We start from the raw sequence: 21,838 nt of genomic DNA, 5'->3' as shown, positions 1-21,838 counted from the left end.
ACACATTCTGATTTTTAGGCTTATTTTTTATTTGAAAGGTAGAGTTATAGGGAGGAGAGATGAGAAAGATCTTCCATTTGTTGGTTCAGCCATCAAATGGATCCAAATGGCCCCAAGCAGCTCCAGTAGCTGGAACTGGGCTGATCTAAGCCAGGAGCTTCTGGCATCTTGAGTGTGGGTTTAGGGCCCCAAGGACTTGGGCCATCATCCACTGCCTTCTCAGACCATAAGCAGGGAGCTGAGTCAGAAATGGAACATCGGGGCCGTGAACCGGTGCCCACATGGAATGCCCACACCACAGGCAGAGGCTTAGCCTGTTATGGCACATGCAACCCCACACTCTGGTTTTCCAATGAGCGCTATCGTTTGCTTTAGGAGTGTGTGCATGTACTCACTCTGTGTGCCATTTGGAAGCCTGTTCCGGACAAGTTGCCTGATTCTATGGAGACTTTAGCCTGTCTCCCCACAGGGAGTTACCATCTCAGTCCTCACACCATCACCACCACCTCAGGGAATTCACAGTGTCCTCTGACACCCCGTGCATATTCAAATCTCCCCAGTCATCCCAAGAATGTTTATTTGAGAACCTTGCTGGCAAACCATCTCCAACCCCGGCTCCTGGGTGCCCTGCAGGGGCTGTGAGGAGGAAAGGTGTGTTTGCCCTTTGACTGGCTTGCAGCTTCCTTTTCTCCTGGCTTTGGGACTGCATTCTCCCAGAAGTTTGTCATTGCCAGTTTTCTGAGTGTAAGCACGTGGGTTTCTTGTATACGATATTCTTGCATACACCAGTTCCACGTGCAATTCCAGTCTGTAATTTACAGAGGCTTCTCATAATTTCTCCCCCGTAACAACCTCGTGAGATCTGAAGTGTCCAACTCGCACAAAACAGACAGTGTCAGAGTGTCATTGTCAAAAGGAACTAAAGGTTTTGATTTTGGGTGGAGCCTGATAATGAGACCTCAGGGTTAGGATGCTGTCAGCCCAGGTGGCAGCGTTTTCTAAAACTCTTGGTTGGGCACCTGCTTTCACTAAATGCCCCTCTTTCCATTTCCATAGACTCCTTCAAAGGGAAATTTAGAAGTGCAAGCTTTTAAAAAGTCCCCGTCACAGCTATTCTGTATCTCTTTCCGTGGGGTAGCAGGTAGCATTGCTTGCTTTCTCTAGTGATCAGAGATCTAGCATTGGCTGAATAAGAGCAGCTGCCAAGTGTGTGCTCCCCCAGGGTGCCTGGCAGGGTTATACTAGGTCTTCAGCAAAATAGACTTGTGATTAAAATCCCATAGGCTTTGTGCCAGTCCCTCCTTTTTTTTTTTTTAATAAGATTTAAGAATTTACTAGTATTTTTTACTTGAAAGGTAGAGTTAGATTTTCTATCTTTTGGTTCAGTCTCCAAATGACGGGGGCTGGGCCGGTCCAAACCCGGGAGCCAGGAGTTCCTTCCGGGTCTCCCATGTATTTTACAGGGAGCTGGATCGGAAGTGGAGCAGCTGTCTCAAATTGGCACCATACAAATGCTGGCGTTTTGGGTGGCAGCTCAACCCGCTTCACCACTGGCCCTGTGCTAGTCCTTTTACATCGCGTACTTCTCATGTAACCGTCACAGTAGTCTGAGGGTTTGGATATTGCCGTTAGACCCGTTTTATAGGTGAGGAAACAGTGGGATGAGTGACTCAACTTGATGGAGGTGTGAGTGGTAGAATTGAGCTCCGTCACCACTATGCTGTCTCGCCTGCTTGCTCATTGCCCCATCATAAACGCAGTGTTGGTACAAACAAGGCTGTGTCACCACCAGCAGGGAAGGAGAGCTGGACCCAGTAGGGTCCACCTAGGGGGGCAGCGGGCAGGTGGTGGGCATTGTTTTTCCTACCTTGCCCAGGGCTTTCTCAACAGGCTTCTTGGGCTAGAAAACCTCTTGTGTAATAGTCAAGGCTGTGTGCTCTGGGCCAGGCTGGTTGGGTTCAAATTTCAGTATCCTATGTGTCATGAGACCTTAGGCAAGTTACCTGACCTCCATGTGCCTCAGTTCTGTCATCTGTCTAATGGAGACAAGAGTAACCCTGACTTTATATAGCTATTGTGAGGGTGACACGAGGGGTGTTGGGAGTCCGCCCAGTCTGCTATTGCAAGTGCTAGCTGCTGCTGCTACATCTGTGATTATTATTATAATGATTATTAATCGTCACCTCCACCACAGCCTTTAGCCAAGGTTGCCTGCAGGCCTGTGTCTGTCGGGTGTGGTGATCTGGGGGAGGCGACTTGTTTTCTTTGAAGGATGGTGAGCAAAACCCTGACCAGAAAACCACTTCTCAAAGAAGACAGAACAGAAAATGACAAGGGTTGGTGAGACTAGGGAAGTGGGGTAGGGGTGCACTCCCACACCTGGGTAGGAGTGTAAAACCGTGCAGTTGCTGTGGGAACCCGTGTGATTCCTCCCCAAAAGGTGGTGTCCCCAAGGACATGGCTGTCTCCCTCCTAGGTCTGGATCCCAAGTAACCTAAGAAATAGGGCGATGCAGAGGCCTGTACGCAGATGTTCAGAGCAGTGTTAGTCATAGGAGCTGGAAAGCAGAAACCGTCCAGACATTTGCTAACTGTCCGCACGTCACTGAGTGTTATTTGTTCGTAACAAGGAATGGGGTCCTGATCCACCGGCACCACAGGGTGGTGTTGGAGGTAGAAGGCTGCATGGTGGGAACTGGAACGTGGAGTGTCCAAATGGGAGGTTTCATGGGGACAAAAAGTGGGTGAGTGCCAGGGAAAAGGGGGATTGGGATGCGGTCCAAGCAGGCATGGGGTTTCTTTCTCCCAGGTGTGGGGTGGGGGGTGGTGAGGAAAGGAAAGTGCCAGTGGCTGTGTACACTCAGGAGCAGCCGTGCTAAAGACAACAGAAACCGTAGGCTTTATCTTCATGAACCTCATGTGGTGTGGTTTTTAAAAAATGTCTGTAGAGAGGGACTGAGGTATTAGCTGGGAGGTTCCCTTCCCTAGCAGGTTGGTGGAACTGGGGCCGAGCTGAAGCCAGCAACTTCACTGCCCTCCTCCCAGGACCTCCATGGCAGCTTTGTCATGAGCACAAGGGATGCTGGGAAGCTGTGGCTTCCCCTCAACCTGTGGGAGAAAATGGACATGGGGCTGGGTTTGATGTATTGTGTAATCAAAAGGCCGGCGGCAGGCAGGGCCAGCTTTCCAGATGAGCTGGAGCTAATGGCTTAAAAGGGTGCTTAAAAGAGAGAGCGTAGACTGGCGGTTCTGTGTCCTGCCCCGGTCAGCAGGATGAGAAGGGGAAGTGTTCACAGAGGCGCTGGGCCTATTAAGGTTTCGTGGACAGGACTGGACTGAGAAGAGGTTTGTGTCTTCGTGGACTCCCCTGGGAACGAATGCCCCAAGGTGTTGCTCTTAGTGAAGCAAGTTAAGGCCTTTGGGGATGGTCAGGCTGACTTTCGGGTTTTGCCAGAACTGGAGAGCCCAGGTATGGAGCCGGCTTGGCCAGCACCACCTGCCCTGTCAGCACCTCTTCTTGCCACCTGCTCTGTGGGATTCAACGCAGTATCCAGTGGAACTCCTGTGCAGTGAGGGAAAGGCAGAGAGAAGCTAGGGCGGCACATGGTACAGAACAGATAAAAAGGGCAGAGAGCAACGGAGGTCCATGTGGTACACACTGGGGGACCTGGGATGGGGTGTGGGGAGGGTAGTCACTTCTCCCTAGGGCAGCTGGGAAGGTGCACTTGGATTCTGTGTTGTGATAAGTGCTGCACTGGGCATTCCCTGCCCTTCCCTGGTGAGGCTGACCTCAGTTTGCCTGAGTGGTAAACAGAAATCAGATGGTGTGAGCTCTGGAGAAGAGACAAGAGTGCTGGGTACAGCGGGGAGCCTTTTGTTTGCTCTGAAAGATTTATCTATTTGAAAGGCAGAGTTAGAAGGGCGAAGTCACCTGCTGGTTCACTCTCCAAATGGCTGCAATGTCCGGGGTGAAGCCAAGAGCCTGGAACTCCATCCTGGCCTCTGTCTTCGGCTGCCTTCCCAGGCACTTGAGCAGGGAGCTGGATCAGAAGTGACATTTGTAGGATATAACTGGATCCTGGGAATCAGGGCTGATATGAGGAGTTTTTTAAAAACTCCATGGTCCACAAGGGTTAAGCTCCAGGTCTGGGTGCTGGTATCCTGTTCATCCCTGGGCTGGAGTCCCACCTGCTACCACTCCAGCTTCCTGCTAATGTGCACCCTGGGAGGCATCAGGTGGCTGAAGATCTTTCTCTCACTTTCTCTCTTTCTGCAGAAATAAATAAATTGAATGATGTATACTTGTGTGCAGGTGACCTTGTAGGAAAGATTGTTTTAGTAAGACTAGGAGAGAGCTGGGGTGGGCCTATCCCGCTGTTTGGGGCCGAACATCTCAGGCAGCAGGGAATGCAGTAGAAGCAGTGCAGACTTAGGAGCCTGTATAGGCTGTTGGCTGGGGTGAATTTGCTTTTCCTCTGGGGAACAATCAGGGAACTCTGAGGACTCTGTGTTCACAAGAGGCAAAGCATGACATGACAGTGGTGGTAGCAGACTCAGAAAGGGGCTGGGATGGTTTCCACGAGGCTTAGGGAGACTGCAGAGGTGATGGCCCAGGATTTGAAAACTGAACTTAGGGGCAGGCATTAAGGTGTTGCCCAGGTGCCAGATTTCAAGTCTTGGCTCCACTCCCATTTTCCTGCAGCAGTGATGGCTCAAGGAGCTGGAACCCTGCCATGCATGTGTGAGAACCAGATCTTCTGGCCTCCAGGAACTGGCCTGGCTCAGCCCCAGCTGATAGTCATTTGGAGAGTGAGCTGGTGCATGGGAGAGCTCTGTGTTGAAATAAGCCAAGAGAGCCGACCTGGGCCTGTGAGGGACAAGAATCCCTGTTTGTGCTGTTCTTGCTCCCCTGGTGACCATCCTGGCCCCACTCCCACCTGTGTGAGAACGTGCAGGCTGGAGGCTTGCAGTTACGTATCTGCAGGTGGGCGGAGGGGCACTGGAAACAAGCTGACTCCCTTCAGCTCCTCCCTCGAAGCACTGTGCCCTCAGCAGGCTCCTGCCCAGAGGTCCTCTCCTGGGGTCTGAGGTGCCTTTGAGATGCTGTGAAGTGCAGCCCCCAGACGCCCATGCTGTTACCCATCATTCCGAGGGACCTCACTCCTCCCTTGACGCTGGTCTGCAGACTCAAGCCTCAGTGGGGTGCTGAGGTGATTGGGAGGCTGGGTGCAGCTGCTCCCAGGGGAGATACAACTTCCCCCAGATACAGGAGGAAAAAATTGGAAACAATAGTTTCATCCACTTTGTCCTAATTCTCGACCTTTCCCACCCTGACCAACTATAAAAACATCATCAAAATTTTAAAAATTAAAACATGGAAGAGGAAGTAAAAAGAGATTTATTTAATTTTATTTGAATGGCAGTGTTACAGAGGAGGAGAAACAGAGGGAAAGATCTTCCATCCCCTGGTTCACTCCCCAAATTAGCTCCCACAAGTTGAGCTAATCTGAAGCCAGGAGCCAGGAGCTTCTTCTGGGTCCCCTCACGTGGGTGCAGAGTCCCAAGGACTTGGGTCATTCACTGCTGCTTTGCTAGGTCCTAAGCAGGGAGCTGGATGGGAAGTGGAGCATCTGGGACATGAACCGGTGCCTGTATGGCGTGCTGGTGCTTGAAAGTAGAAGGTTAGTCTGTTGGGCTAATTAGCCCTCTGATTCCCTTATAGCAGCTTCCCATTTTCAATCTCCCCCTCGTGTTCTGTTGCATGGTTGCCTGTCACTTGCTGAGCCCATTACTCAGTCTTTCCCTGATGTAAACAAGCCTCAAGTGACTCCCCTGTCTGCTTGTATACATCTATGTAAAGCCATGGGAGTGAGCTTTGCTGAAAGCTTATTTATTTATTTATTTATTTATTTATTTTTTACTTTATTTTTTATTATTTTCCATGTACTTGAGAGCCAGAGACTTAGGCACAGACAGCTCCCATTTGCTGGTTCATTTTCCAAATGCCCTCAGCAGCCAGGGCAAGGCCAGCCTGCAGTTGGGAGCCAGGGTTCTAGTCTAGGGCTTCTGTGTGCCTGGCAAGGACCTATGGATCTGGTCTGTCACCTGTTGCCTTCAGGGTGCATTGCTAGCAGGAAGCTAGACTTGGGAGTGGGGCTGGGGCTCCAGTGCTCTGGCTTGGGGTGCCAGTGATCCAAGCAACACCAGGTCCAGTGCCCTCCCCAGAAGACAACACTGGAGCCTGTGAAATCCACAAGCGCAGTCGGGATGGTCCCGAGAGAGTCATGCTGCTGCCCACTGACCATGAGCCCCTGCAGCCCCGCCATGCCTCCCGTGCGTCACAGATGGGAAAACGAGCGCGGAAAGAACGCCAGGGGCTGGCCACTCAACTCTGCGTCTAGCATGCTGCCTGCCAAACCAGCTGACCGCTGTGCCCTCTTCTGCACCCCTTCCTTTCCCGGTCATGTGAGGGTCACACTGCTCATACTCCAGCACTTAATGGCCCCCAGCCGTGAGATTCTCAGAGGGGTCTAGGTCCCCTGACGCATACTTTCTTATTGGCCCGTGGCTTTGGTAAGTAGTGAGCACTTGACATAGGATCCCCTACAGGGTTTTTTTTTTTTTTTAATGAGTGGGTGTTACGTTTGTATGGCTAGGAAAAAAAGTAGTTAAAGTGTAGAGTGGAAAGTTCTATTCTCAGTCACAGCGTCCACCCACCCAATCCTTCAGCCTCACTTTCAGCTCCTCTTAAAATCCTGAATGGAAGTAGAAGCTAATGTGAACATGCTTTTGTGAAGACTTTTTTTTTTTTTTTTTAAATTTGAAAAGCATAGTCATGGAGAAGAAAAGGCTGAGAGATCTTCCACCCACACATTCACCTCCCAGAATGACCACAACTGCCATGCTGAAGCTAGGAGCCTGGAACTCCCTCTAGGTCTGCCATGTGGGTGCAGGGACCTGAACACTTAGGCCACGTTTGGCTGTCTTCTCAGGCATACTAGCAGGGAGCTGGATTGGAAGTGGAGCAGCCGGGATATGAACTAGGACTCACATGAGACGCTGTTGCTGTAGGGGTAGGTAGCATACCCTGCATTGTGTTCATTCCCTGTGCTGATGCACCTGTACCCTCCTCTACCTTGAAGCTCATTCCACAGCTGTGTATGAGTTCGTTCGTGTGCTTGTGGCTTCTTAATGAGAAAGAACATCCACTTTCACAGTGGTTCTCTCAGATGTCCAAGACAGCCAAGACTGAGGCTGAAGCCACAAGTAGGGGAACTCATGCTGAGTCTCCCAAACAGGTGGCAGGAGAGAGCTGGGACAGGAGCCACAGCTGCGCATTGCACTGAGCCCGGGTATTCTGTTATGAGACATAGGCATTTTAAGATTTATTGGAGGGCCCGGCGGCGTGGCCTAGTGGCTAAAGTCCTCGCCTTGAACACACCGGGATCCCATATGGGCACCTGTTCCAATCTCAGCAGTTCCACTTCCCATCCAGCTCCCTGCTTGTGGCCTGGGAAAGCAGTCGAGGACGGCCTAAAGCCTTGGGACTCTGCACCCACATGGGAGACCTGGAGGAGGTTCCTGGCTCCTGGCTTCGGATCGGCACAGCACCTGCTGTTGTGGCCACTTGGGGAGTGAATCATCGAACGGAAGATCTTCTCTCTGTCTCTCCTCCTCTCTGTATATCTGACTTTCCAAAAAAAAAAAAAAAAATGTGTTGGAAAAGCAGCTACAGAGAGAAGGAGAGACAGAAAAATCTTTGTCTGCTGATTCTGGCCCCAAGTGACTGACTGGCTGGAGCTGATCCAAAGCCAGGATGGGAAGTGGAGCAATCAAGACACGAACATGCACCCATTTGGGACCCCAGTGCATGCATGGTGAGGATTTAGTCACTAGACTGTAGCACTGGTCCTGGAACGTAGGCATCTTAACCATCAGGCTAAGCAACTGTATCCTCTCATAGTATTTGTTTCCTGTTTTTAAAGCTTATTTATTTGAAAGAGATCTGGAGCTTGTACAGTGGCTCATCATGCTAATCCTCTGATTGCAAATGCCAGCATCCCATGTGGGCATTGGTTTGTGTTCTGCCTGCTTTGCCTTCTATCCAACTCCCTGCTTATGGTCTCAGAAAGGAACGGAGTATGGCCCAAGTCCTGGGGACCCTGGTACCCACATGGAACATCTAGAAGAAGTTTCTGGTTCCCACTGTGGTCATTTGGACAGTGAACCAGCAGGTGGAAGATTTTTTTTTTTTGTCTTCCTCATCTCTATAAATGTCTTCCAAATAAAAATAAATTTAAAAATTCCCATCCGCTGGTTCACTCTGTCCAAATGCCTGTAATTCCTTGAGCCGGACCAGGCCAAAGCCAGGAGCTTGAATTGCATCCAGGTCGTCCGACAGATGCTGCTGCCTTCCAGGCATCTCTGCAGGAAGCTGGATCAGAAATACAAGTGCATTCGGATACAGGATGTGAACATCCGAGTGGCACCGCAGTAGCCCCCTGTTAGTTCCAGTTCCTGATTACACCTGGAAATTGAAAGAGGGCAGGAGACGGCCTGTGGTAGAGTCCTTTGTAGGAGCGGTAACCCGGAAAGTGAAGAGTTGGACAGTCACCAGTGAGACAGACACCATACAGCTCCTTGTGCAGATGGAGCAGCCGAGCCTTTATGAGAGTCAGCTGGGTGGCCTGTGGTCGTCCCCAGCGTCTGACATCTGTGGGCTCAGCTTCCTCCTTACTTCCTCTGGTTCTTCTGTTTGCCATGAGCACTGAAGGCAGAGTGTTCTGAGGGATGCAGCGTGGGTTTCTCGGCAGGCTGAGCAAAGGCACGGGGGCTCCTACCTCCCCAGCCCTTGGCGTGGATTCTGCAGATGCTTTTGGAAGCTGCTGCCTTTCGCATCAATGCTTCCTTGTTCTGGGTAAAGAAAACCGACGTTGGCATCCAGCGGCCCAGAAAATGCCTGCCCTTGGCAGCTCAGCCGGACAAGTGCGCACTTGTTGCGCAGTCATCTGCGGCCGCATGTGACCTGCAGCCTGTGGGAAATGCCTGCTCCTGCAGCTCCAGCTGTCTTTGGGGGCTGTTTTAAGAGTTTTGCTTCAAAGGTTGGGACAGAGGGCCCAAGCCTTTCCAGTGCGACCTACATTTGAAAATAGCGCAAGCCTCGTACTTGTGCTTCCTTAGAAAGCATGGCCAGCTCTCGTTCCTGAGTTAGCTCATGATTCAGTCATTCCGAATTCCACACACTTTCTACTGCGTTTTCACAGCCAAGGGCCACAGGTGGTGCGTCTGGAAGTGTTGGGAAATGTGGCTCTGTGTTGGTGCCTGTACCTAGCTGGACTGTGTTCATATTTTCTTAAAATCTACTTCTTTAATTCAAAAAGAAGAAAGGAAAGAAACTTTCACCTGATTATTCATTTCAGAAATGTTTGAAACGGCTAGAGCTGGGCCAGACGAAAGCTTGACAGCCTGGAACTTACTCTTGGTTTCCCAAGTAGGGAACAGGGACCCACCCGCTTGAGCCACCACCTGCTGCCTTTTAGGGTGTGCACTGGCAGGTGGCTGGATTGGAAAGGGAGCTGAACCACTTAAGCCAGAGACTCTGATGGGGGTCTGTGCATCCCACCTTCCCAAGCAGCGCATAACCACTGCACCAAGCCCATGCCTGCCAAGTTGTATATTTTGTGGAGAAGTCGTCTGTGGATTCAGCAGTCTTGTGAGAACCAAGCTACTTTGTGAATTTACTCTTGCTGTTTTAAAGGTTTATTTATTTGAAAGGCAGAGTTACAGGGAGAGCAGGAGACAGATCTTCCATCTGTTGGTTCACTCCCCAAATGACTGCAGCAGTTCGGGTTGGCCCAGGCCAATGCCAGGGGGCCAGCCAGCCCTTTAATTCGCACTCAGCGGTCACTGCTGTGTGACCTGGGGAGGCTCCCATCGTATCTCTGGGCCTTCACTGAGTAATCCCACCGTTGTGGCTTGTGAAATAACTTGATTCTCCTCTTGTCCCTGCTGAGGGCAGTCTTTCATACAGTTATGCTCTGTTCCCATGAGGGACTGCTACAAACACCTGGTGGAAGTTTAAACCACACCTTTACGCTGGGCTGTATCAGTCTGGGGCAGAGTCCAGGCATGGGAACTTTTATTAAGTTCCCCACAGAAGCAGTGCTGTCATGTAGCGGGTGAAGCTGCCACCTGCTGCATCAGCATCCCATATGGGTGCTGGTTTGAGTTCCGGCTGTCCTACTTCCCACCCAGCTGCCTGCTTACACCCTGGGAAAGCCAGAGGATGGCCCAAGTTCTTGGGCATCTGCACCTACAGCGGAGATCTAGAAGAGGCTCATGGTTCCCAGCTTCAAACCAGCCCAGCTCCAGCCATTTTGGCCGTTTGGGGAAATGAACCAGCAGAAAGAAGACCTCCTCTATCTATTTCTCTTTCTGTCTCCCTCTCTCTGTAATTTTGCCTTTCAAATAAACAAATCCTGGCAGGAAAGTTAGGGTTCCTGTGCTTGTTGCAGACTGGGAAGGGCCTCACCTTGGCGCAGCAGCCCCTCCTGTGGGCAGGGGGAGGGACTCAGCAGGGCAGGAATCCCAAGCAGGCGGCCCTCCCTGGCCTCAGGGAACCCGCACAAAGGGAGAGCGGGGAGGCATCGCTTCTCATTGATGAGCAGACAGCCCTGCTGTTGCCCAACCTGCCCGCAGGAATGCTCTTCCTGGACCCGCAGCCCTGGGAAGGATTGGAGCCCCCGGAGGACCCCTATGCCAGGGCAGGCGTCCCGGCGTCCCACCGACAGCCGCAGCAGGGCTGCTCACAGCTTCCTGTTGGAATGGGGTTCAGTTGCTGCTTCTTGCTGTACTCCCTTCTTTTTACTGTTGGTAGAGTGACAGAGAGAAAGGGAGACAGGTTGACTCACTTCTCAAGTGGCTGCAAAAGTCTGGGTTGGGCCATCCTAAAGCCCAAGGCCAGAAACTCCATCCTGCTCTCCCTTGTGGTGGGAGGGGCCCAAGTCCTCAAGCCATCTTCTGCTGCTTGCCAGGCACACTAACAGGAAGCTGGATTGGAAGTGGAGCAGCTGGGACTCTAACCAGCACTCTGAGATGAGATGCCACAACAGGCCCCCTTCCAAGCGGTGGCTTGACATGCTGTCCCACCATGCTGTCCCACTGTACCCACCTCAACTTCTTTCTGTTTATTTGAAAGCAAGGAGAAAGAGCTGAGTGGAGCCAGAGCGAGTACTTTGATTTCACTGGTTCACTCCCCAAATGCCCATTATAATGGAGATTGGCCCAGGGCCAGTGCTGGGAGCTGGAAACCTGGAAGGAGGGAGGCTGGGATTCGAACCAGGCACTCCGAAATGGGAGATGTGGGATGCAGATGCCTCAAGCAGTGTGTGCACCTCTGCACCCCATATAAACCAAACTGAGATCTTGGATTCCTTGCCAGCTGGTGTCTACTGTAAAACAGAAACAACCCTCGGTGTTAAGCTGGGCCCAGGAAGCAGTCCCAGGTTCCCTAGCAGAGTGCTCGGGAGCACCACTCAGGCATGAAGATGGAGATGGAAGTGGGTGAGGCTTTCTCTTGAGTGCTGCTGTTTCTGAGCTGTCCAGCTGAAGCCTGAAAAGGCAGCTGACGGCCAAGGGAGTTGTTTTCTGAGCTGGGCTCTGGCCTGTGCAGACCCTGGGGTCATGTTCCTGGGTCAAGTTGCTTGCGTCACTTACCTCCTCCTGTAGGAGACACGTGTGGTGGGTGCTCAAGGTGCACCCTAACACCTCGGGGGGGGGTCTTTCCTCCGCCTCCCTGCCAGACTTCTTGTTCCTGTCTTATTGCCTGTGTTCCTGTGTTGCACTGGAATGTAATACACTCTAGGCAGAGACTTTGTTTTGTTCATTGCAGTGAAACAAAAAAAAATTTTTTTGGATACTTGTTTATCTGTTTGAAATGCAAAGTTACATTTCCACCCATTGGTTCATTCCCCAGATGGCTGCCAGTGGGCAGGGCTGGGCAGATTGGAACCAGGAGCCAGGAACTTCTGGACTTCTCCCAAGTAGGCACAGGGGCCCAGCCACCTGAGCCATCGCCACTGCCTCTCATGATGTATGTGGGCAGGCAGCTGGAATTGGGAGCCACAGCTGGAGGTTGCGCCCAGGTACTCGAATGGGGAGTTCTGACCACTAGGTCAAACACCTATCCCTAATATACAACTATTTGTTGAAGAATTTGTAGTTCAAGATTTGCTTTTTGTTATTTGAACAGTAAAGTTACAGAGAGTGGAGGAGGGAGAGAGGGATCGTTGGTCTGCTAGTTCACTCCCTAGATGGCTGCAGTTGGCTGGAGTTTGCTGGACGAAGCCAAAGCCAGGAGCCAGGATCTTGGCTCTGGCTGCAGGTCTCTCAAGTGGATACAGGATGCCAAGCCTTTGGGCCAGCCTCTGCTGCTTTCCCAAGCACATTAACAGCCAGGACCAGCATCCACATGGGATAGCAGCATTGCAGGCAGAAGCTGAACTCGCTATTTCCAAGCAAAAACATGGACAGGGGTTCTCCCACATGGGTTCACGGTCCCAAGGACTTGGGCCATCGTTTTCTGCTTTTCCAGGCCATTAGCAAGGAGCTGGATTGGAAGTGATGCAGGTGGGATATGACTCTGCACCCATCTGGGATGCTGGTACCACCCACTGGCCCCCAAATCGGTTATTGTGTTGCTGAAGAATTATTCATTCTAGTTGTAGATTTAACGAAGCCACAAGTGCCTCCCACCACCACCTCGACCCACTTCCTCTTCCTGGGTATGTAGACAGCACACTGTCCTTGGATATCTTGTTGCTGTGGCTTCTAAGTGTACATTTCTGTTGCTGCACAGGAAGAGGGAAGAGAAAGTAGGGACAGGAGTCCCTGAGGGAGGGGATAGGGAGCAGAGGCAGGACGTGAATTCAGTCAGAAAACTGCACACAGAGAGCTCTGCGCGAGGACCCCCGGCTCGCAGAGCCCAGGCCTGGAGCAGCACGAGCTCTCCAGTGGCCTCTGTTCAGGTCCCAGCTGTCCCGCCCACTGCTGGCTGCCTTGCTTTCCCCATCTGTACGAGTTCTGGGATTGTATGAGTTAACACGTGTGAAGGGCTTCAGATTGATCCCGGTCAGCTTCCCACACGGGTTTAAGATATTATAACCGAGTTAGTCGACAGAGGGTAACTACGGGGCAGGCATTTGACCTGGGAGTTGAGGTACCAGTTAGGGTTCCTGGGTTCAAATCCTGGCTCTGGCTTCCTTCTAAGGTCGCACCTCTCCGCCCACCCCCAAAGAAGGCAGCAGTGATGGCCAGAATCTGAAATCTCTGGCTCTGTGACAGAGCACCGGACTGGTTGCCCAGCTCCTGCCTGCCCTGTGGGCACTGGGGAGTGAACCAGCTGGTAGGAGGTGGTTTTCCGATTAATACAGGAAACAACCCCAAAGGTACAGCATGGTTGAAGCTGGGGAGAGGGTCCCGGTGAGGTCATCTGGGCCCTTGGTTTTCAGTGCAAGGGACCCAATACCGAGTGTAGGGGAGGTGGGTTAGAGTCCTTCTTGGTCCCTTGCTGGCTTGTGTGTGCAGGAAATGCCCCCTCCCTGTGTCCTAGGATCTTGCTTTTTGAGCCTCCCATGTGCACTGGTAGCTGAGCCGCGTGGTCCCAGACTCCCAGAACTGGTTGTCTCTCAGTCTTGCCTATTATTGTGATGATGGGTTTCCACGAGTACCCAGAAATTCCAGCTGGGGCACCCTGTCACGCTCACTTCTGCAAGGGTGGAGCTCGGACCCCGTGCTGTGAGGTGAGGTGCCTTGCTTTGAGTTCTTTACAAAACCATTTTCAGTTTTGCCGGCCGCCACCCTTGGCAAGTCTCTTCATGTTCTCAGCTTTCACTGCCTTGATCAGGATTGCGGCGAGTGGAATCCAGGGCAGCTCTGGCTCCCCACGTATGCAAACTGCCCCTAGACCCTGCAGGGTTCTTGCTGGTGGCAAGAGAGGGTTCTCTTTTTTTCTAGAGATTTATTTGTTGGGAGCTGGTGCAATGGCTCAACGAGCTAATCTTCCACCTTCAAGCACCAGGATCCCAGATGAGTGCTGGTTCATGTCCCAGCTGTTCCACTTCCCATCCAGCTCCCTGTTTATGGCCTGGGAAAGCAGTCGAGGACGGCTCAAAGCCTTGGGAGTCTGCACCCATATGGGAGACCCAGAAGAACCTCCTGGCTCTAGACTGGAACAGCTCCTGTCATTGTGGCTACTTGGAGAGTGAACCAACATTGGAAGGTCTTTCTGTCTCTGCTCTTTGTAACTCTTGCCTTTCAAATAAATAAACAAATTGATAAATTTCGAAAAATTTTCGAAATATCTAAGGCCTTGAATCATCCTATGTTGCTTTCGCAGGCCATAAGTAGAGAGCTTGATCAGAAGTGGAACAGCTGGAATTAGAACCAGTGCCTATGTGGGTTGCTTTGATCTGTCTGAGGCTTAACTTGCTACACCACAGCACTGGTAACTCTGAGAAACATCTTGTTTGCTTCAGACTTAAAGGATGGGCTCCAGCAGTAAGGACTTGGTGTTCTGTTGTGGCTACCTGGACAGGGACATTCTGCTCCACCTGTTTGTGTAACAAGTCTGTTTTTCCATCCTGCCCTCTCCACCTCCTCCAGTTGTGCTGCTCTTTAGCTGACCAGGTGTGGTCCAGACTTTGATGGGACTTGGCTAGGGGTGTCCTTCCCATCCCAGCAGAAGAGGCCCAGAGGGTTAAGCAGTTTGCTTCAGGCTACCCCGGCTGGGTGGGGCTTGTGGTGCAGCTGTTCCTCTCATCTGAGAGGCAGACCCTGCCTCCTGTCCTTTGGTCTCCTCTTATCTCATTGAATGCAGCTGCTGCCTGCTCACCTCTCCCTGACCCTGTCCTGTCTGGAAAGTACCTTGTGAACCCAGCCTGTGGGATGCCAGGCTTGGTACAGGCGTCTACTATGGGGTGGATTGGCAGATCCTGGCTTCCTTCAGTGGCTGGATCCTGGTCCTGTCACCTACTGGTTACTGGGTGTCAGGTTATTTTCTCACCCATCCCTTCCAAATGCCTCCATCCCCGGTCAGTCATCCTGTCTGTTCTTTGAAATGGACACAATCCTGACACCCACCCTCTCACCAGCAAACATTGTCTAAAGGTCCGGGGCAAGTGCCAGGTTTGGGGGCGGAAAAATGTGTACAAGGATGCCCCCTTGTGGAGAAATGAAACCCACAGTCCAGGAAGCACGCTTGGCTTCATCCGGCTCTGGCACAATAGAAAATCAACAACAGGGAGACAAAAAGAAATTATGAAAAAGGCCATGAAGTTAACTAACATGCTTCTGAATGACTAATGTGTCGTGAGGAAATGAACATCAAGAACCTTCCTGAAGGGCCCGGCGCGGTGGCGCAAGTGGTTAAGTCCTCGCCTTGCAACCCCGGGATCCCATATGGGCGCCGGTTCTAATCCCGGCAGCCCCGCTTCCCTTCCAGCTCCCTGCTTGTGGCCTGGGAAAGCAGTGGAGGACGGCCCAAGGCTTTGGGAACCTGCACCCGTGCGGGAGACCCGGAAGAGGCTCCTGGCTTCGGATCGGCATAGTATCGGCCCGTTGCGCTCACTTGGGGAGTGAATCATCGGACGGAAGATCTTCCTCTCTCTCTCTCCTCTCTCTGTATATCCGCCTTTCCAATGAAAAAATAATAAAAATAAATCTTTAAAAAAAAAAAAAAAAAGAACCTTCCTGAAGAAAATGAAACTACTGTATGATCTATGAGTCAGTAAAGAATTTAATGAGAAAGTGTTTAAAGAAATGAAACTTAAACAAACAAGCAAACAATGACAAAAAAAAAACCCCCTCAAAATCCATGAGATTCAGTTTCTGATGACCCAATTCCAATTCTCATTGCAGTTAGCTGCTAATGTGCACGGTGGGAGACAGAAGGCCGAGTGCCCAGCCCAGCCTGCGTTGCTGCAGGTGGGAGACCTCTGGCTGCCCTGTAAAGCCAGAACAGGGAATGTAATTCCGGCCTTCCGCCTGGGTGGCAGGAACTAAGGAGCTTGAGCCACCAATGCTGCTTCTCAAAGTCTGTGCTGGTAGACAGCTGGAGTCGGGTGCTGGTGCCAGGAACAGAACCCAGACATTCGGAAGTATGATGCAGGACTTGTCATAGTGAGGCTGCGCACCAGCCCAGCAATGTTAACATTTAACACAGTTTCATGTTGTGTTTATGGTGTGTCAGGTACTACTTGATGTACCTGACAATAGCCCTAGCAGGTAATGACTTGTTGGCCTCATTTTACCCATGGGTAGACTGAGACACGAGGAGATTAAATCTTCAGGTCACAGAGCTTGGGCGTGGCGGACAGCACTTGCTGGTCCAGAGCCCCTGTGGGCCATTAAGCCATGCTTACTCTCTATGCTGTGCCACCATTCATTATAGTCTGACCTGTGCATTGCCATGTGAACTGCACATAGCCTGACTTGCAGGATCGGTAGGTAGTCCTGACCCCAAGTGGTCACAATGGCTGGAGCTGAGCTAATCCAAAGCCAGGAGCTTCTTACAGGTCTCCCATGCATGTGGATACAGAGTCCCAAGGCTTTGGGTCCGTTCTCCACTGCTCTCCCAGGCCACAGCAGGGGGCTGGATGGGAAGTGGAGCAGCTGGGACACGCACCAGCAGGCATATGGGATCCTAGTGCGTGAAGGCAAGGACTTAGCCACTGTGTTATCACACCAGGCCCGATAAGTAGCTTTCTTGAAGTTCATGGAAAATGGGATTGAGAAGTGCGTTTGTATGTGACTTCCTAGACACAGTGCTGCTTTCACTATGCACAGTTGCCGTGGGGTTCTAAAGAAGCCGCTGCTGATATTCACCCTACTCCATGGCTTTGTTCTGCCCCCACCCCGGGTTTGGGATCTGGTGCAGTGCTCTGCTGGCCCTGGTGGTCTCCTAACTCCCCACTGCCTTTTCTGTCCTGCAGTGAGCTTTGAAGGCTGCACCGGCCGCCCCAGAACGGCCTACTTCTCTGACGACTCCCGATTCCAAGTGGGCACAGACGGTGTGGTCACAGTCAAACGGCCCCTGCAGCTTCACAACCCGGAGACCATCTTTCACGTCCATGCCTGGGACTCCAGCTACCGAAAACTGTCTACCAGAGTCACGCTGAAGGCTGTGGGGCGCCACCGCAACCACCGGCACCACCATTCGCATGTACGTAGAGGGCATGGGTGCTGACCTTCAGATCCAGGTGGTCTGATCCAGAGCCCGAATGATGGGTACTTGGGCAATGTTGAATGGATTGCCAATGTACCTCCAGCAGGTGCTGCCTCTACCTCTGGCCTATCCCTCTTGACAAAGTCAGTCCCAGACCAGAACTCCAGGTCTAACTGACCTAATTGATTTTGAGGGGGTTGTTGTTGGGGTTGAATGGAGTAGGGTGGTGGGTGAAGGCACAGCCCCCTGTGTAACATGGAATGCCAGTCCTGCCATTTGACACTTGAGCAACCCTGGAGAAGCAGTTTCCTGTTGATTCTTTTGTTTGCTGATCTGAGCAGCGGCGTTGATGTGGGAGGCTGAGTGAATCTGTACGTGGCAAATGCTGGGAGCACACGGGGCATTTGCAAAGTTCTCGCCCCTGCCGGCTGCTCCTAACCCTGCCCACCACTGCAGGGGGCTCTCTGTTCACTGCACTCTGTACCTTCCCAGTGGCGGGGAACGGAGCAATGGAAGCTTGCCACATACACGGTAGTTCCCCATGCTTAAAGCTTGAGTGTCCTTCCATCCAAGCATGTCTGGGACCAGAAGCGTTAACGATTTCATGTTTCTGGGACATTGGCACATATACGGTGAGACACTGTGGGAGTGAGCCCCCAGCCTTAAAGGTAGAATTTGTTTGTGCTGCTCCTGACCTGACACACACTGCCTGAAGGTGATCTCATACGACCTGTCTCATAATCTTTTGTTTGCAATAGAACACCATGGCCTGGAGTTACCTGCTCAGGCCATGTCAGAGCCAAGGGGCTTTGAGTTGGGAGCCTTCACAGTGCATTTGCTGAACCTCTGGTCTGCCAGACTCAAGGGCCCTGCCCACCCCAAAGCTTTGGACATGCCGAGTGGCTGCTGGTGGACGCACATGTGTCTGCCTAGATCCTTGAGGTTTGTGGAGGTTCTTCCCAAAGCCACGTGCACTGCCTCACTCCCACGGTGTGGGACATGTCACCTGACTCCTCTGGCTGCCTTGTCCGCAGGGAGTAGGTTCCAGGCTCTGGAGGCTTCGAGCCTGCTTCCTGCTTGGCTCCCTGAAGACTCCTGAGAGGCATGGAAATTTAGTTGCCCCCCTAATTGATTTTTCTCAATTCTATAACTAGACCAGAAAAATGAGGATGTTAGTAGAACTATATAAACATTGCTCCCTACTCGGGTCTTCAGTTAGCCCATTATTCTTGTGAGAAAGTTCAGCCCAGTGAGTTCTGTAAGATTCGTTTATTTGAAAGGTGGAGCAGCTTAGGGAAATGTGGCAACCAGTCATTCACACCCCAAATGGCTGTAGCAGCTGGAACTGTGGAAGCTGGTGTCTTATGCTACCTTCCTGTTGCAGAGAGCTGGATCTGAAGATGAGAACTGGGGATGCTGGCTGCTGGGACTCTGACAGGGGCTAAGCCAGTAATGCAGTGCCTTAACCCATGGCGCCCCAACACCAGCCCAAGCTCTAGTTAGCGCGGCGTATAGAAGCTTCTGAGAACCAAAAAGACAGTTGAGTCAGCATTTCCTATTTGCTTGTGCTGGCTTTGCCGCCATGTCCATGTCTGCCGGAACGGGACTGAGGGCTCAGAGTCTGCGTTAGGCAAAGCTGCAGATCACAGCGGTGTGTGCAGAACGCTCTTGTGCCACTCCAGAAAGCCTGAGGCATGACTTCCAGTGGACAGGCTGCACAGCCAACCACAGCCTGGGTTCTTCCTGTCTGCTCTGCTTTGTCACCCTGAAGGATAGCAGATGATCCGAGAAGGCTGCCAGAGCTCCAGTCATCACTATGTTATCCTGGGCAATAAGGGGAAGGGATAAAAAAAAGCACAAAATGTGCTGCTTTAATTATCTGCCATTTCAGAAACCTTTATGTAATTTTCAACCAACTACTGTGTGTATGTCTCATTGGTTGTACCTATCCGAAAGAGAGATTAATCAGATTTTCTCTATGAGAATCCTCTTGTGTTTGAGAAACAGGGAACCTTTCATGGTCCACTTTCCAATTGTCCACAGTAGCTGGGACTGGGCTAGTCAGCTGCCCAGAGGCAAGATAGTATTCCTGCTTTGGAGATGAGGCAACCTTGATGCTGAGAAGGGAAGGACTCCGCCCTGGGCAGGGAGCGTCCCCAGGGAAGACTGAGAGTCCAGAGCCTGCCTTAACCCGGCTGGACTGCTTTCCTAAGAGATAAACATGGGGCGGGGAGGGCCAAGGGGGCTGTGCGGTGATGTGTGCCTAAGGGCCTGCCCATGTCTGTGTGTGTGTGTGTGTGTGTGTGTGTGTGTGTGTGTGTGTGTGTGTGCACAAGTGCGGACCAGCAGAATCGGGGAAGAGTTCAGGTGTGACGTTGGTCGCTTCTCATCTTTGTGATGTGCATCTTGACTCGCGGAACGCCAGGGAAATAGGACTTGAATCCGACTTGGCGGACAATGGTCTGTGGCCGCGGCTGAACGGTCTCAGGAGGATGGAGGAGGATGGAGTTTTCTCATTTGCAGACGTTAGAATCATCTGGAAGATCTCTGTCCCTCTTCCGCTCTGGTTTCCCTGAGTGTGCAGAGTCGTGACTGTGCACAGAAACTGTTCAATACAAATTGCTGCTGTCTCAGATGAACAGCTCTACATGGATCAGAGGAGCTCCCAGGCTCCATTGCCCATAACTCTGCTTGGGGACCCCAGATCTCTGGGAAGGATGGAAAAAGAAGATGAATTGAAGACCCCTGAGCCTCTAGCAGTTGTCATCTCTGAAACGAAATCCCTGTAGTGTTCTTGGAAAGGGGACCAGTACTTTCTGTAGCCTAGATGGACTCTGCTTCCAGGTTCTGATAGCAAACCCTGAAACCTCATTGTGCTGTGTGCCTGATGCAGGTACCCAGAGGGAGAAAAAGGAATGCTGTCTATTTTTTCTTTTTTTCTTTTTTTTTTGGTTAAGATTCTTATGTGAAAAGCAGAGTTGAAACAAAGAAGGAGAGAGAGAGAGAAACAGAATCTTCCATCCATTGGCTTACTTCCCAAAGTGGCTGCAGCAGTCAGAGCTGGGCCTTTCTGAAGCCAGGAGCTGGGAGCTCCTTTTGGATCTCCCACATGGGGTAGGGGCCCAAGCCTCCTTTGCTTTTCCAAGTTTCTTAGCAGGGAGCTGGGTAGGAAGAAGAACAGGAAAGATTTTTTTTTTTTCAATAACATCACATGGAAATATTTTTTTTAAGATTTATTTATTTTTATTGGGAAGTCAGATACACAGAGAGAAGGAAAGATAGAGAGATAAAGATCTTCCATCCCATGATTCACTCCCCAAGCAGCCACAATGGCCAGAGCTGAGCCAATCAGAAATCAGAATCTGGGGCTTCTTCCGAGTCTCCCCTGTGGGTGTAGGGTCCCAAGGCTTTCGGCTGTCTTCAACTGCTTTCCTGGGCCACAAGCAAGGAGCTGGATGGGAAGGGGGGCCACCGTGATTAGAACTGGCACCCATATGGAATCCCAGTGTGTGTAAGATAAGGACAGTAGCCACTAGGCTACTGTGCTGGGCCCAGCAGCCAGGATTTGAACTGACACCTATATGGGATTTTGGCAGCACAGGTGGAGGCTTAGGTGGCTGTGCCATGGCACTGGTCCCAGGGAAACCCCATCCATTATGGCAGAGGGATTGATGAATCGCGTTTTGACTGTTCTGTTGGAAGGATGTCGGTTGCATATGTCATTGGTGAGAGAAGCTGTCATTAAATTAAAACCATGCACGCAGTGCCCTTGTGGGGCCAAATTTCCGCTGAATTCTCATTTTGTTCCTCCTCTTTCTTTGAAGGATTCTCCCACTGGGACCCAGCCGGAGGTGCTCACCTTTCCCGAATCCCACCATGGTCTCAGAAGGCAGAAGCGAGACTGGGTCATTCCTCCCATCAGTTGCCCAGAAAATGAGAAGGGCCCATTTCCTAAAAACCTGGTTCAGGTGCGGAAGGAAGTTCCTGATGTGGGAGGGATTTCCTAGAGCGGGACTGGAGAGGGAGGGCGGAGGGGCCCGACACGGCTTTTCGTTTCTGTCCTCAGATCAAATCCAACAAGGACAAAGAGACCCAGGTGTTCTACAGCATCACCGGCCAGGGGGCCGACAAGCCCCCCGAGGGCGTTTTCATCATCGAGAGGGAGACGGGGTGGCTGAAGGTGACAGAGCCTCTGGATCGAGAGCACATTGCGAAGTACACTGTGAGTGCCTCCTGGCAGCGGGCAGCAGCAGGATGACACCGGGTGAAGGCTGGCGTGTGGTGTCCCTCTTGTGTCCCCAGGGCAGGTGCCTCACTGGACAGCTCTCAGCCTACTAGGGAGAAGTGACAGGGCATGGGGGGGGGGGGGGGGACACTGAGTTTTTTCTTCTCTTAGAAAAACAGGGAGGACAGTGCTCGTGGACCACGTGTAGGTGGGGACCCAGGATGTCAACCTGCCCTGGCCCTAAAGAAGCCAGTGGTGATACTCGGGGAGGTTGGGACCTGGTCTGGGACCTGGTTGCTGCAAGGTGGCAGAGTTCATGGAGGACGACAGCGATGGGTTGTAGACAAATGCAGAAAAGTCCCAGCATGCTTCAGCCAGAAGGACCTGAGTGCA

General features: G+C 51.7%; 1 protein-coding gene across 1 annotated transcript in view; it reads left to right on the top strand.

Moving 5' to 3' along the window:
• Positions 1-21,838, top strand: part of CDH1 (cadherin 1) — a 58,133-nt gene that overhangs the window by 22,927 nt on the left and 13,368 nt on the right. Inside the window, exons 3-5 of the mRNA XM_040982048.1 lie at positions 16,988-17,217; positions 21,045-21,188; positions 21,287-21,442. Coding sequence (XP_040837982.1) covers positions 16,988-17,217; positions 21,045-21,188; positions 21,287-21,442 — 530 coding nt within the window. The remainder of the gene's footprint in view (positions 1-16,987; positions 17,218-21,044; positions 21,189-21,286; positions 21,443-21,838) is intronic.

This window comes from Ochotona curzoniae, unplaced genomic scaffold (genome assembly GCF_017591425.1).
Source record: "Ochotona curzoniae isolate NIBS_2020 unplaced genomic scaffold, NIBS_Ocur_1.0 contig_3622, whole genome shotgun sequence".
NCBI lineage: Eukaryota > Metazoa > Chordata > Mammalia > Lagomorpha > Ochotonidae > Ochotona > Ochotona curzoniae.
This window is presented reverse-complemented; position numbering and strand designations above follow the sequence as displayed.